The 15,825-nt window shown below is 34.4% G+C and overlaps 2 protein-coding genes and 1 pseudogene across 2 annotated transcripts in view; 1 reads left to right on the forward strand and 2 right to left on the reverse strand.

The window, feature by feature from the left end:
- Positions 1–369: 369 nt before the first annotated feature.
- Positions 370–2,845, reverse strand: LOC110027708 (annotated as a pseudogene).
- A 5,289-nt stretch (positions 2,846–8,134) lies between these two features.
- Positions 8,135–10,466, forward strand: LOC110027709. The gene is made up of 6 exons (XM_020729237.1): positions 8,135–8,521; positions 8,613–8,684; positions 9,240–9,316; positions 9,568–9,706; positions 9,785–9,865; positions 9,964–10,466. The coding sequence occupies exons 1-6, from the start codon at positions 8,387–8,389 to the stop codon at positions 10,135–10,137; spliced, it is 678 nt and encodes a 225-aa protein (XP_020584896.1). The 5' UTR covers positions 8,135–8,386; the 3' UTR covers positions 10,138–10,466.
- Positions 10,467–10,781: 315 nt separating this feature from the next.
- LOC110027673 (ABC transporter B family member 26, chloroplastic) overlaps positions 10,782–15,825 on the reverse strand; it is a 35,887-nt gene continuing 30,843 nt past the window's right edge. Inside the window, exons 12-18 of the mRNA XM_020729187.1 lie at positions 15,536–15,592; positions 15,160–15,234; positions 12,874–12,948; positions 12,514–12,795; positions 12,375–12,439; positions 12,235–12,295; positions 10,782–11,061 (exon numbers count right to left, since the gene is read on the reverse strand). Coding sequence (XP_020584846.1) covers positions 10,981–11,061; positions 12,235–12,295; positions 12,375–12,439; positions 12,514–12,795; positions 12,874–12,948; positions 15,160–15,234; positions 15,536–15,592 — 696 coding nt within the window. The 3' untranslated portion in view covers positions 10,782–10,980. The remainder of the gene's footprint in view (positions 11,062–12,234; positions 12,296–12,374; positions 12,440–12,513; positions 12,796–12,873; positions 12,949–15,159; positions 15,235–15,535; positions 15,593–15,825) is intronic.

Genomic DNA, 15,825 nt, shown 5'->3' on the forward strand with positions numbered 1-15,825 from the left:
TCGAGCATAGTTGATCTTGCCCAAATTAATCTAGTCAACTCGTAAGCGATACAACCATTAAAAAAGTTCATAATAAATTCTAATCAACCAATTCAAATCTCCATTTTCATCTTCATCATTCTATTCTTTATTTTCAGACCTATGATTATCCAACATATAACTTTATTTCACCAACTAATTGACATATGAACCAAACTTCCCACCATCAAAATGCATTTTAATTCAGCATAAATATAAAATATGATAAGACTCATTTAGCATATAATACCTCAAGAGAACCATATGCAGTAGTGCCACCATCAAGCATTATATATCTTTAGAAAAAGTAAAACTTCAAAATAATAACAATAAGCATTATTCAAGTCACCACATATATTATTTTTAAAGTCAAAACATAGATGAGATTGTATCTCTAGACTTCATACTTACATACAAATAATATTCAGACTTAAACAGCACATTACTGTAATTTTCATGTCAGAGCCAGCTCTAGTTCTTGGGCTTTTTGACAATCAGAACAGGACATTTCACATTCTGTGCACAATAAGAGCTCACACTTCCTAGGAAAGCCAAGGAAAGCCATGACTGCCAATAACGAAAAGATCAGCTCTGAGTTTTTCCATCGTCTCGCAAATAATGTCCCTTGGATCACCGCTATGAATCTTCATCTCCACCTTCAACTATATTAACGGCCAAAAATGACTTATTTTTGTCTGTATAAGCATTTAATACTGACAAGAAAATAAAAAAAATATAGCTAAATTGAAAACTTAGGGGCTTAGTGTGCTGCATTTTGGGATGTTTTGAGCAACATTTAGCTTAAATCCTTCCAAATATAATGTTGGAGATGTAAATTCTATTTCTTTGATAAATTTCATTTCAATCTTAATATAAGATAAATTTAGGAGATGTTTGGCTGCACCGAAGATTTAAGTTAGATAGGATTTAGTAAATGTTATAATTAGGTGTGTTGAACCCACAAACATGTTTGGTATGATTTAAGTTAAATCCAGTTAAATCCCTTCCTCGTAATATTTGACGAACGTAAGCCTTTCTCCTTAAATCCGTTAAATCGACCTATTCGGAGGATTTAAAAAAAAAATGAATTTTACAATACGGAGGAGAAGATAACGTGTTTAGCAAATTTCGAATTTAACTCGTTATTTTTTGCATTTGACAGATTTATGTTAAATGTTAACTTGAATCTTCTCAAAAATGTGCTACCAAACACCTCTTTGAATTTTTTTTAAACATGCTATTCGTAGTATTTAAAGACTTATGTCTCGTAAATCTTAAATCTTGAATCAAATAGACAAACAATTCATCAAGACTTCAAGGAAATTTAATGCTTGTCATGCCAAATAATTTTTAGGTTTTAACTCAACATTTATGAAATTCAGGTTGAACAAAAAATTTAGCAGAATGAGTTTTAGAGCATTTACATATATACCGCACAATTTTTATCTACTTCTACATGCTTAACGCCTAAACTTTCATATTCACATCCATAACACTCAAATATTTAATATCACATTAAAAATATGACTTTTACATACCTTCTAAATGTTAAATACACATTTTTAAACATAAGTTCATTACAACAAAGTTTATAAATGAAAATATAAATTAAAGATGTGTCGGCATGAATCTCGAAGAAATCCCATGGTCGCGGAGGAAGACGACGTGGCAACGTAGGGGCATGCGATGGACAATTCGATACCCCCATGCCTAGTCGGCCAGCTCCGATAGACCGAGAGGAAAGCATTTCCCAGACGAATAAAATTTGACCACCTTCTTAGAAATCAATTTACCGACATAAGACTCATGTGGATGTATCTATCACATTTTTCTAGTTCAGTTGGATGAGCGAAGCGAATCGCTCGTCCCCGAAACAGTTGGTCGGAGCTTTCCGCCCAATATGTGTGGGGATCAACTCTCAACAAATAGCCAGATCGACAGTGTACACCAAGACTCCAACGAATGACCGCTCGGCCAAAATGAAGCCAAGCGGGAGGTTGTCACAGGCACCGACTATATCTGGTCATATCTATAAGCCTCCCTTTCCTATAAACAGAGGTTCATTTCATGAATAAAGTTTATGTAAATTTATAGCTCTACACCATACTTTTGCTCTCTCTATCTCTCTCCCCTTAGGGCTCCATCTCTTAGGAGTGTCTCCCTAACATTTGCACACACAAAATAAAAATAAAAATAAAAATAATAAAAAGAATGCAATAAAAATACTAAACATTAGGGTAACCAGAGCAAACCATCTTGGCCTTCTTAGTAACAGTATCTGCCAAATGCTTACCATAATCATCCATACTGGCAACAATATCAGGCCTACAACCATTCATTTATCACAAATCCCATTTTCTGAACAAAAAAAAAAAAAAAATCTGTAATTCAATTGATTCATTCTCCTCACCAGTCCCGTCCATCGCCGAGTAGACAGCCGGCGTCGGCCGGGCGTAGACGAGCACGAGATAGTCGCCGCCATCAGATGAGGTTTTGCCGGCGGTTTTTCTAACCACGACGATGTTCTGTAGGCACCAGGTGAGAGCGTGGAGGCTCTCCTCCCCTCCGTCGACTGCGACGACGATGCAGCGCCCCATGGATTAGAGTAAAGGTTGATGTTTTGAATCTGAGGGGAGGATATGAGATTGTTGGGAGTTTATAGGTTGACGAAAGGTGGGATTTTGGAGAGCGGATTGGCCGATGTTGGGGAGGTTTTGGGTTTCTGGGGGCTCCGCTGGGTTTTGTGAATCTACTGTTTGGATGGATGAGAGATTTCATTCCAGATGGGATTGATTGCCTAGGCATAATGCTGCTGCGCTCAAATATTTTCCTCTGTTTTTTTTTTTTTTTTTTTTTTTTTTGCATTTTGAATTTACCATTTGGAAAATAAATTAATTTAATTATTTTAAAGTAAATTTAGGGTTTATTTCAAACGGCTTTTAGCTACAATTTTCGCACTTTACCTCATTTTATTCATAGCTAATCACTCTTTCATGTGCTGAAGCATTGCCATGCGGTGAGAAAGTGTTGGATTCAGACTTTATGCAGTATCAATGAAGCGAGGAAATACTATGGGAGCTAACCAGAGAAGCACCAAGTTTATGAGATATGTTGATTTAGACATACTCCTTGATAAGATTGATGACATTATACCAGATGGTCCACATTGATTCATCTTGATCCTAGATATTTTCTTAACATTTAAGTGTCTTATTGAAATGAGAAGTATTGATCATGAGCTTACGGATTAATCTTGTCGAGACACTCGATTTGAAAATAAACACGCAAATTTAAGATATTTAATATTCCAATTGACGCACAAAGCCTTTGTAAACTCTGAGTGTTTGATCTAGGTTTATATAGATTTGGATTGAATCAATTTTGATATCATTTTATTTGTCTTTGTAGATATGCCCAAATTGATTATAAATTTGTTGAAATCTGGGCTCATATGATCATGAATTTGAATTTGAAATGTTCCTGACTCTACATGCTTTGAGATCATATCTGATTATAAAAATTTGTTAATGACACATCAATATTTTATAAAAAATATTATTATTTTAACTTATAAAAAAAGTGAAATATAACTTTTCATACATACATACATACATATATAAACATACATACCTACATATAAATACATAGGAATTTGGTGGTATGGATATAATCTTTCTACTTTTATTTGATAATTTTTTATGAAAAGTATTTTTTTTTCAATCGTATTTTTTAAAAAAATGATAACTACGAAGAGATTGTTTTTTAATTTATAAAAAAATTAAATATTTGTAATATTTTCAAAAAAAATTAAAAAATATATTTTCCGTTCACCGAATTCGTAGCCATTCTTAGAAGAAATTACAATCGTTTCGAATGAACATTTAGGCGTAAATTTTGGTTATATTCTTTTCACATAGGCCCTCAATTCTAATTTGTAAGATTACAAAAATTGAATAGTGGGGCGGATCTAAAATTCTTCAAAAAAACTTGGACTTTAATGCACTTATTCTCATCCGTCACAATGAAAACACGACAACTGGCAGCAATAAAAAAGATTCATTTTCGGAACACCAAACAACAAACATATCCAAATCTTGACGCAATAGATTTTGTTTTAGCAAATATTTTATATTTCAATCTTGTTTATTTAGCTAAAAAATAGACATTCATTTCAAATTATTAATTTATAAATTACAGAATAAGACAAATTTAATTACATATTCATAAACTTTATCTCAAAAAACAAAAAAACAAAAAACAAAAAAATAAACAAAACAGAACATCTGTAAATTTATCATCAAATTTCTGAAATTGAATTTTGTCATAGATTATAATGAAAATTGTCTCATAGGACTATACTAAGAATTTAATCTATTACCATGGTTATAAGTACTCAATTCAACTCCATTTGTCACTAACTCACATGAAGTATCAATTCTACTCTTTAAATTAGGGTTGAAGTAGTCGCCATGGAGAACTATTGAAGCTCAATAATAAAATAGTCAGGAAGTTTTTTGGCACTTAATGCCGTTGTAGTAAATAGCGAGCCAGTATATAAGAATATACGTGTTAATCATGTATGGAATTTATTCAAATTATGTTTAAATATTATTCAAACATATTAGAAGACATATTCAAATTATATTATTTGCTAATTGTTGGGCCCATGCATTCTTGAGCATAGTTCAAACATAGCTCAAATGTTAATCAAATCATATGGTAACATATTCAAACATGGTTTGATCCATATTTGCAAACATAGTCAAATATTCATAAAGTTATATTCTGATTAAATATATTTTTAAAATATGAATCAATTATCAATGTTCCTATATTTCATAGAAGAGAATGAAAAGAAGAAGATGATGAAGCTTGTTGAATTCAATTTTATCAAGTTGAGTCCAATCATACCAAAATCAAATAGTTAAAACGCTTTTGAAAACTTTTTTGAGCATAGTTGGATTGTCAGACATGTTTCGAATATGACATGCTTGAAGTCAAATCAAGCATCTTGGCAGGACAATCCAATAAGCCCAAGATCGTTCAATTAAGGTACTAAAATGCCCATTAAATGCCATCATATCCAAGGGATCTCTCTGAACCGAGCGATCAAGAGTGCTTTGGATTCATTATTTACTTGCATACTAGTCTCTATAAAGAGAGACCTCCCCCCTCAAGAGAAGGGGACCTCGACCATGGGCAAGAGGAAGTTCAGAGTCTGCAGAAGAGGAAACTACAACCCAGCATCCTGCACCGTAGATCTGACCAACTATGGCTGCCACCATCTTAAACCTTCGTCGCCTCCAACAGTTGTCATCACTTCCAATCACCACTACCCACCATCTACCTCTTCCACCTGCAGTCACCAACCACCGTCGGCCTCTAGCTCCTACAACCACTTGCCAACACTGCCCACAAACTCTTGTCACTATTGTAGCCTTCGCCTCTGACCAACTATGTCCACCATTGCCTTTGGCCAACTCCAATAGCCGCCGCCTCTGGCCAAATCCAGTAGTCTCCCCCTTCGGCCAACTTCGGTCATCACCCTCCAGTCAACTTTGTAGCCACAACCTTCACCTAATTTCGGCCACTGTTGTATCTGTTCAACTACGACCACCTCCGCCATCGCTGATAAACTTTGATTACCATTGCCTCCAGCTAATTCCGACAGCCGCCGCCCTCTGTCCAACTCCGGCTATTACAGCCTCTGGTACCTTTGACTGTCGTCGTTTCCGACAACCATCGTCGTAGACCATCATTGCTCGTCATCGCTCCTTGCAATATAGTTCCTTGTGAAGTCACAACATGTACTGCAAAATATTAGCGTACATGGAAAAGTAACAATAAACCCCACTTACTGAGAAATGACACCTACTAAAGATGGTGACTTTCTCCACTCTTAATAACTTCCTCCATGCAACTCCCAACTCTAGTCCCTGCAGCCTATGGGTGTCATCGCAGCTCACCACTGCGACTCACGTGACCTACTACAGCCCACGGGGACCACAACTCATGTAGATCCTAACTCATGCCCCTACGACTTACAGACGTTTTTGTAGCTCACCACTACAGTTAATGTGACCAACTATAATCTACGTGGTCCACAACCCTTGTAGCTCCTGGCTGTGACTCCTATGGCCTACGAAATTTATCAAAACTCACCACTATGACTTACGTGGTTTATAACTCTCGAGTCCAACCCACACAACCTACAGACGTCATCATAACTCATCGCTACGGCCTGCATGACTAACTAAGACTTATGTAGTTCATAGCTCATGCAGCTCTTGACACCAGCCCCTGCGGCTTATGCACGCCATCATAGCTCACCACTATGGCCTACATGGTCTATAGCTCATGCAGCTCACGATTTCAACCTCCATAGTCTATGGACGTCATCATAGTTCACTACTATATCTTACAAGGCAAGCTATGACTTACGTGACCAAATATGTCCTATGTGGTACACAGCTCGTGCAACTCTCGACATAGGCCTCAACAACTTATGGACGTCATTCCAACTCTCCCCATGACCTGTGTGACCAACTACGTCATCTCCAATCACCGCTATGACATATGTAACCTACTACGATCTACGTGGTCCACACTCTTGCAACTTCCAACTACATCCCTAGTAGCCAACCAACGTTCCTAAAGCAACCATCTGCAACCCAAATGATCAACTGATACCATGACTTTAAATTATGACATATATGACAAGCTGACACCACGACCATCATCCACAACATCCATGGCATACTAATGCCTCCAAAGTAATCGACTACGATTCTTACAACCTAATATCATAGAGAGACTACATTCATTACAGTCAGACTATGACTATTATCAATAAACCACTATTGTACATAGATAATGATCATTTTTGTAACTTCATATTACTTAATTTAAACGAATAGTAGACTTGTATACTCACTATTCAAAGTGAATTATTTCAACTGGGTTAGGCCCCGTGGTATTTTCTCTTTTTTAGGGTTTTCCACATAAAATTTAAAGTGTCTTTATTTGCATACTTCTTCTTTATTATCTAAGTGTGTGTGGGAGTATCGTACAACACTAAGACGCTAATTAATCCTTCTACAACCACGAACCTTTTAACATACATTAATTTTTATATTAAAAAAATCTATATTTTGTATTTACCAAAAATACTAGCACGAATCTCAAAGAGAATGAACGACCAAGATGAATGGGACTCCTTTCAAGGTAAGCAATCAACTGACGATTTAAGTTTGATTATGAAGTTGTCTCCAAACCCATGATAAATTCACGCTCCAAAGATGGTTCCCCACTCGGTAGTGGCAAGACCAGCCGAAAGTGTTGCGTGAATAATCCCGATAGTGAGTCTCGTCGGTTACCTCACATAGGTTGCAACAATATTCCCTTAAGAGCTTGCAAGATTAGGAGATCCGACAGAGCGATTAACCAACCTGGCAGGCAATATAGGAGCTTTGTAAGACTCGAGCTTAACAAAAAATGAGCAACGACTCACTATAAAAAAATCGGTCGATCACATTCGATCAACCAACCCCGTGCCCGGATCGACTGACCACCTCACAACTGACCTCTCTGGTCGACTGTGCTAAAAGACATCGAACAAGATTGTCATATGACTGAACACCTCAACTGACCAACATATACTTCAGATGGTACAAATGCCACTCGACCAGTCACTGACCTCAAGCCAGCCGATCAACCAATTACAAACAATGTTGAAATTCAAATTGTAATTCAAATATAACATAAAATCTATACAACCAATTAGAGCCTTAATGACATTAAGAACGATTTTCATAATTGTTCCCTCATTTCTCTAATTGTATAAAACACATCTCTATAAGTATAAGGAAAAAATAAAAATAAATGAAACTTTCCATTTTCCCTATAAAGATCCCAAATTTATTCTACTCTCTCTTTCTTCTCTCCTTTACTCGGTTCTAACTCTCGGAATATGACTCACAAACCATAAACTAGGATCGAACAAATTCAAATTAGAAGAATGATCCAAAGGAATAACAATAGGAGAGCTACGAGAAGCAACAAACCCATTACCCAACGAAATATATATATATATATATATATATATATATAGGCCGGCCAGCAAAAGTAATCGAGAAGGGTTGAAGAAGTCTACCCGAAGAAGTTGGATGACGAGGAATCCAAACGGTCAACGCAGCGAACCCAAAACGCCATTTGGAAGAAGAGTCAAAGCTGCTACGGGTCCGAACTTCTCGCAACGCTCCAAATAACCCAACAACGAAAGCCTTCTTCTCTTCCTCATCATTTAAACTTTCAGAGACGCACACAGAGAGGGAATTACAGAATTAGAGAAGACAGAAGAGAGCAAGAAATGGAATTTGCGAAATTTGAGGAAATTGGATCTTCTTCTTCTTCAATGATTTGCCTTTGTAGAATATGCCATGAGGAGGAGGAAGAGGAAGCCACAAGCATGGAATCCCCATGCGCTTGCTCTGGAACTCTGAAGGTAACTAATCAAACAGTGGAAAAAAATCGTTTTTTTTTTCTTACAATTTCTTGTCTGTATCTTTGGCTGATTTGAGGCTCTGTCATACCAGTTCGCTCACAGGCGATGCATACAGAGGTGGTGCGATGAGAAAGGGAGCACAATTTGTGAAATTTGTCTTCGGGTAATTAGACTGCTCACAACTAGTAGAATCTAGAGAAAACAAGGATCTCTTTTCTTTATAACAGTATTTGATGTTTCAGTACTTAATTTTTCTGTCGCTTTTTCATTGTTCTGCTCTTGAATATGGTTTATCTGCCTCTAGTTATATATATATAGGCCAGCATCACTATAAATTATATATTAACAAATCATTATTTCAATTCTATTATGTTATTTTAGTCTTACTTCAAATAGTTACTATTTCTTGGAAGATGTACATACATACCAGGACTCAATTCTTATATATTTACATATCTAACATCTAAATTTCATTTTTTTACATATTTGTCACCTTGCTAATATATTGAAAAAGGTGTATTTCACTTTAAAAAAAAGATCAAATATAAAAATTTTGGGCGATATAAATATAAAAATTAAAAATTAGATATTTGACATTATAATTACAGATCAATAGGGCGGTGAAAATGTAAATGTCAACTCTCATACTTCAATTTTCTTTCAATCTCGAAATGCCTTTTTCCTTATTATTATTATTTTATTGTTGTCCACTTTTCAGAAATTTGAACCAGGCTATACAGTAACCGCCCCTTCGCCTTCCAAGCCACACATGATTGAAGTTGTTATAACAATAAGGTTCTCTCTCTCTGGGAAGATTTACATACAAACCACTCAATTCCCTTGTATTTACATATCTACACCCTAAACTTCAATTTTTACAACAATGCCACATTCAATATGCATGAAATGAAATGGAGGATTTGGGACATAGATGTAATAATTAAAATTTAGGTGTTAGATAAGTAAATACATTATACATATATAGTAGAGAATTATGGAAAAAAACTACAACGTAAAAGACAAACTGAACGTGTAAATTCACACAGGGGAAGCCTGGAAGCAGCAAGGCTGAACAACGAGCTCCAAAACCAAGCAACGGAGGCGGGGCCCGGGAAACACAAAACTGCCGAGGGGTCGCCGTCGTCCTACCATACCAGTTCCTGCTTCCAATCCGTAGCTTTAATGGTCAGTTTTGCAAAATATTCAATAATATCACCTCTGCTAATTATAAAATTACAGTTTGATTTTGATTTTTATTTACAGCTTACCATGTTGTTCTTCCTGAGACATATAGTTGCAGTGATACTGGCTGGCAATGATTACTATTCATTCAGATTTTTCTTTGTGAGTATTAATAATTTATATATAGATATATATTTTTAATTTGTTTTCTGAATTTTATTGATATATTTAATTCTCATAAACCATAAATATTCCTTCAGATATATCTTCTACGAGCTGTAGGAGTCTTGCTGCCGTTTTATCTGATGCTGCAGTTGATTAATATAATCATAAATGCAAAGAAGCTACAGCGGCTGCATGTAAGTTCTGTTGATTTTTCGAAAAGTTTTACATTTATGGCTACAAGAAAAGTTAAAATTATGAATTTTTTGTAAACAGGATAGGAATGGGGAGTCTGACAATGATGATATTGAGGAGCAGTAGAGTTCAATTTGAAGCTTATCGAAGCCATAAATTCATACAGGGGCATGAATTAACAAAGCTGTGCCTTTGCAATTATTATTATTATTATCATTATTTTTAATGTTTTTTGCATTGTATGGTGAAGCTTATATTTTGATTATAGTAAGCTCCCACACTTTGCTCTGAAGTAGGAGAAAATATTACATATGTTGTTCGCATGTGCTGACACCCAATCAAAAACTTGTTGATTGTCTGCACATGCGAATAAGGTTATGTAAGTAGAAATTAATTTAAAAATAATAATGAGAGCTTTTGTACATTGGTGCAATTAATGTGAAACATGTACATACATAGCACAATTCTTATATATATATATATATATATAAAACTATAATATCAAATTTGTAGTTTGATACATGAAAATACATTTCCTAAGCATTTTATAAAGATTCATATGAAATGATATGTTAATGAAAAATATTTTAAGAATTTTATGGTTATTTTTTATTGTATTAAATTTTCATTATAAACGGGAGCTGTCAATTGGTTTCAGATCAGAGATACTGTGGTTTTCATCATTATCATAAAAGAAGATTTATATAGATTCTTCCATAATTAATTGCTATTTTATTTCTTCCATAATGATGGGCAGAGGGGACAACAAAAATTCTACCACCCCCTAATATAAAGTATTTAAATGAAAAATATACGGATAATTTAAATAAATAGGACAATTTTTATGGTCTAAAAGCGATAAATTAAACTCTCCTTGGAAAGTAATATAGAATGAGCTGAATGTTGTTGACATCAAACAATCAATCAATGGCGTCTGTCTGTCTTCGAACTAAAGTTGCGTATAATCCATCTTTCAGCATAAGCTCCTTATGACTCCCCACCTGAAGAAAAGAAAAGTTCGAGGAAATTAATATGATGAATGGTAAAATAAGCAAAGAGGAGAACCTATATATTATATATAGGGGCTTATTAATGAAATCAACGCCACCCCCCTCCCCCCCCCAAAAAAAAGCATAAAAGATCTATATAGCAGGGGTTGTCGGACCCAGGGTGAGAATAAGCTGAGTTTGAGTGAGCACAATACTTGTTTGCATTCGTCTCGTTTGAATTTTTTTTGTTTGAAATAGGTTTGTGCTTGAAATAGCTCGTGATAATATGATCGTGTTCAACTCAATTCAAATTCATTTGTTCGTTTCAGGCCATGTTCAATGCAAAATTAGCTCGAATGATTTAAAAATTGATAAAATTTAACATAGGATAAAAATAAAAAAGTAATAATAATATTATTTATTTATTTCATTTGAGCCAAAACAACATGACCACAATCAAACGAAAGTTTATTCGTGTTCAACCGGTTTATAAATCAAGCTAAAAAAAATTATTCGTATTTGTTTTGTTTGTTTATCAAATAATTGGTGAAGGAAACGCCAAAGCCAAAGTCATGCTTCAACCGCTAAAAAGCTTGTTGTACTGCTTTAACCGTGTGATAACTTGAGTCTAAAAGCATGGCCTTCAATTTTCTTTATTGAGAAAACGAGTAAATTTGACAGATTATGCGGAATTATTTTGAACCGGTAGGAAATTATACTGCAAAGCTCACAGGATGGTTTCATAAAAATGTGAAAACAAGATTGCAGAATCTGCTGGCTTCAGAGAAAATTACAGTATTAGAAAGCTACCTATTTTCTCTCATTTCAGTACTGAAGTATGCTATTATAGGATGAGATTGCAGTAGTAACATGCTATAGCGTGAATGCTGCATTGTTTTTTTCTGGAAAATTTACATACATACCACCCGATTCTTATGTATTTACATATCTAACACACAACTCTTTAATTTTTACATGTATATACTGCCCTTCCTACACATGAAAAGGTGTATTTCACTTTTGAAGTAAAAAAACAATGATATTCTCGATGTGATATGAAAGATATATGTGGCATAAATCTAAAAAAAGTGAACTTTAGGTGTTTAAATATGTAAATAAATAGGAACTGAGTGGTATGTATGACCATAATTGAAAAATAATGATATTTTAAGAGATGAAATTTACCTCAACAACTCTACCACTATCCATTACTACAATAGTATCGGCAGCTTGTATAGTTGACAACCTGCAAAAAAAAACAATCAATGAGAAGAAGCGGACAAGAGGATGGCTCTTACAAACTCAAAATCTGCAGCAAGTATCACCTATGCGCGATGATAACAACAGTTCTCCTTTCTCCAGAGGCATTTCGATCCGAAAGTAGGAGCTCCTGCACGAATAAGATCAGAATATGAATACCCAATCACACTGTTTAACGAAGAAACATTGTTGGCACAAAAATACCTTCACATAATGCTCGCTTTCTGCATCAAGGGCGCTTGTGGCTTCGTCAAGGATCAAGATGGTTGGATCTCGAAGAATAGCCCTTGCGATCGCGATGCGTTGCTTCTGGCCGCCGCTAAGAAGAGCATTGTCAACGAGGGTAGAATATCCGTTTGGTAGGGACAGTATAAACTCATGCGCGAAAGCTTGTTTTGCAGCCCATTCAACTTCCTCTTGTGTGGTTTCTCTTGTGCAGCCATACCTAATGTTTGAGGTCACATCCATTCGGAAGAGAGGAGGTTCCTGATCAAATAAAGGAAGTATAATTAAAAAGAGATTGTTGTGTAAATATGATATTTTTTTTGAAGTAGTACGGCCTACCTGACTGACAAAGCCGATTCTTCCTCTCAGCCACCTGATATCTAAATCTTCAATAGGAATGCCATCAACTAATATCTGAATTTATAATAGAACTACTACTTTAATATTTACTATATATCAGCTAAACTAGAAATGTCAATTGTTTTGAACTTGTACAGGGTGCAAACTATCAAATGAACGTGAATAAGGATGCCTCTTTAAAAACGCGCATTATGTCTACTAAAGTTCTGATTTTGATTGAAATTACCAAAAGATCATTTGCACCCATCAATTATGTCTATCGTAGTGAAACAAATAAGAATAAAGATTCCGAGTAAAGGATAATTGTTTAAATTGCAGAGGAGACATTTAATATGTTATTGGAGAATTTAACAGAAAATTGACGAACTCTAAAAATAGTAGTATGATCATCTATACATCACAAAGAGAGTATGAAAACAACAAAATCAACAAGAACTAAGTGTGGAGTACAGGAGAATCTTAAGCAGTGTGAAACATGAAAGTATAAAAAGTGAAATAATTGTATTACAGAGAATGCGAGTATGGCACTTAATGAAAACAATAATGTAAAAAATATACTTAAGGAGTATGATAAGGATAATGAAGAGTAGAAGATGCACTAAAAATATGACAGCAGTAATGTTAAAGATATGGAAAGGACAATAATTGATTAGAAATGCATAGCGATATGGTGGTTCTTCAGTATCACTGATTGCAAAAAGGATGGTTGGATGGTGGGCATTGGACATGAGAGTTGTTTGTTTGGACGTAGGATGTGCGGCTGTCTATTTAAAGGATTGGTGCTTTTGGACTGATATTTTGGGGCTTAACCCTTAGTTTCCGCACAATGCATTCTTCCTATGTTGTGATTATGTGACAGGACTTACATGTGCCTATGAAATTGTGCTTCAGAAATTTCAAATTCAAATGATTTAGTTGTTTGAGTATTTTAAAAATTAATATGAAACTAAACTTAAAGCATCAAAAGTGATAGCCTTACAATAAAAAAAGATGCTAAAGAAAAATTAATTGCATCTTAATCAAAGATTTCTCCAAAAAAATGTTTTAGCGTGCCATCAAATTGATGTGATGCTAGCGAGCTTCATGAATTTAATAAAAAAAATAGTGATTTTGTAGATTCTATAATTGCTAATTCTTTAGATGACATATGTTACAACATATGTCCTCTTAAGGTTGAATCTAATTGGAAGAGAACTAGAATTTCAAATATAAGGAGAAGCATTGAATGCTTTACATCATAATTCATTAAAAATTCATATACACAATTAAGCACACAGCAAATTAGCTTGAATCATGATGTAGCTTTTGACGAGATTGAGCTGGATTCTTCATAAGCAATGCCTAATTATGCAAAAATGAATATTCATGATGGAAAAAATAGCAACACTGTCATAGTAATGCAAAAGGGCTACGAGGACCACAATGGATTAAGTACTCCATAATTATGTTTTTGTCATGGTTGATAATGTTTTAAGGTGACTCAAGAATTTCTAAATCAGCCATATGCTACAGCTTCTCAATAAAAGATAATTTGTTGCTAAACTTATGACCAATTGTTTAAAATTTCAGGCTTGATTAAATCGTTCTTGTCAAAGCGACCAGAATCAAAGCCTAAATGAATCCATATGGAGTTAAAAAAAAACGATTTTTATATTTCAATAAACATAATGAAGTGACTATTAGGAGCCTTTTCTTTTTTGTTTCAAGATTAAGTTTTAATGGTAATGTCTAAAAATTATTTGCTATTGTGCTATAGAAAAAAGAACAATTGCACTGATTTTCAATTTTTGTTTCAAAGATGTTGGTAGCCATTACCCTTGATACATATTTTGGATTTTTTATTTTTGTGATGGTGATGCGTGTGTGTGTTAATCTACGGCTCCATTCTTGTCGAATATCTAACTCGAAATTTTATATATAATCAAACAGAAAAAAAAAATTCTTTGTATTTACTTTACAAATAACCAAACAACACTGAAAAAATAAATATATTTTCTTTATACCTTATTCAAACATTCCAAAATACTTGCATTCTATGTGCTTTGAAACAAAACATCCGGTTAGTGTGAAAACATAAAACAATTTTACAGCACAATGTGATATTTTTCACGTAAGCAACACGAGATGGATCAATTTGGTGTTAATACTTTCAACCTCAAACAGATGATGTCTCATATCCACAAACAATATCAAACATCAGCTATGTGTGAGGATTATTCTATATGACAACTGATTCTCTTCAGGAAATGATCTGAGTTAACTTACCGCACCATTTGTTGGTTCATAAAGGCGAAGAAGAAGATTGGCAATTGTGCTTTTCCCACTTCCACTACGACCAACCTACACACGGCCAACAGCTCAAGAATGTTTATAAAAGAAAAAGGAAAAATAGTCGATTCATTCTAAAAGAATTGCTGATAACCATTAAAAAGAAGGAAGATTTTCACACATACCACTTTTATTCCTATGTATTTACATGTCTAACACCTAAACTTCAATTTTTACATATGCCACCTTAATATTTTAAAAAGTTAAAATAGTGGTATTTTTTACGTAATATGAAAGATTTAGGTGGTGTAAATGTAAAAAGTAGAGTTTGACTTTAGATATCTAAATACATAAGAATTGCAGTAGAACTTACAATTGCAAGAACTTTATTGGGCTGTATAGACAAGTGTATCCGTTCAACGGCTGGGAACTGTTTGACATCAATAAACACCACGCCTAAGAATAAGATGAAAAATAACACGCAACTATTAAGAAGGCGAAGAATGGAATAGCCAACATATATGTCAAAAACACAATTTTGTCCAGACTAAAAAAATTAACAAAACACAGAGTATGCACCATAAAGATTATATATTCCAACTGATAATAATAAGTCATGAAACAGAGAGCAAATCCCACATTTCAAGTTATGAAACAAAAAAA

Source organism: Phalaenopsis equestris, unplaced genomic scaffold (assembly GCF_001263595.1).
Source record: "Phalaenopsis equestris unplaced genomic scaffold, ASM126359v1 Scaffold000436, whole genome shotgun sequence".
NCBI classification, from domain to species: domain Eukaryota; kingdom Viridiplantae; phylum Streptophyta; class Magnoliopsida; order Asparagales; family Orchidaceae; genus Phalaenopsis; species Phalaenopsis equestris.

Excerpts from the sequence above, each read along its gene's own strand:
- LOC110027709 (XM_020729237.1), top strand. The coding sequence starts at position 8,387 with ATGGAATTTGCGAAATTTGAGGAAATTGGATCTTCTTCTTCTTCAATG. Across the intron at positions 8,522-8,612 it reads CTTGCTCTGGAACTCTGAAG|TTCGCTCACAGGCGATGCAT; the intron begins GTAACTAATCAA and ends CTGTCATACCAG. Across the intron at positions 9,866-9,963 it reads ATTCATTCAGATTTTTCTTT|ATATATCTTCTACGAGCTGT; the intron begins GTGAGTATTAAT and ends ATATTCCTTCAG.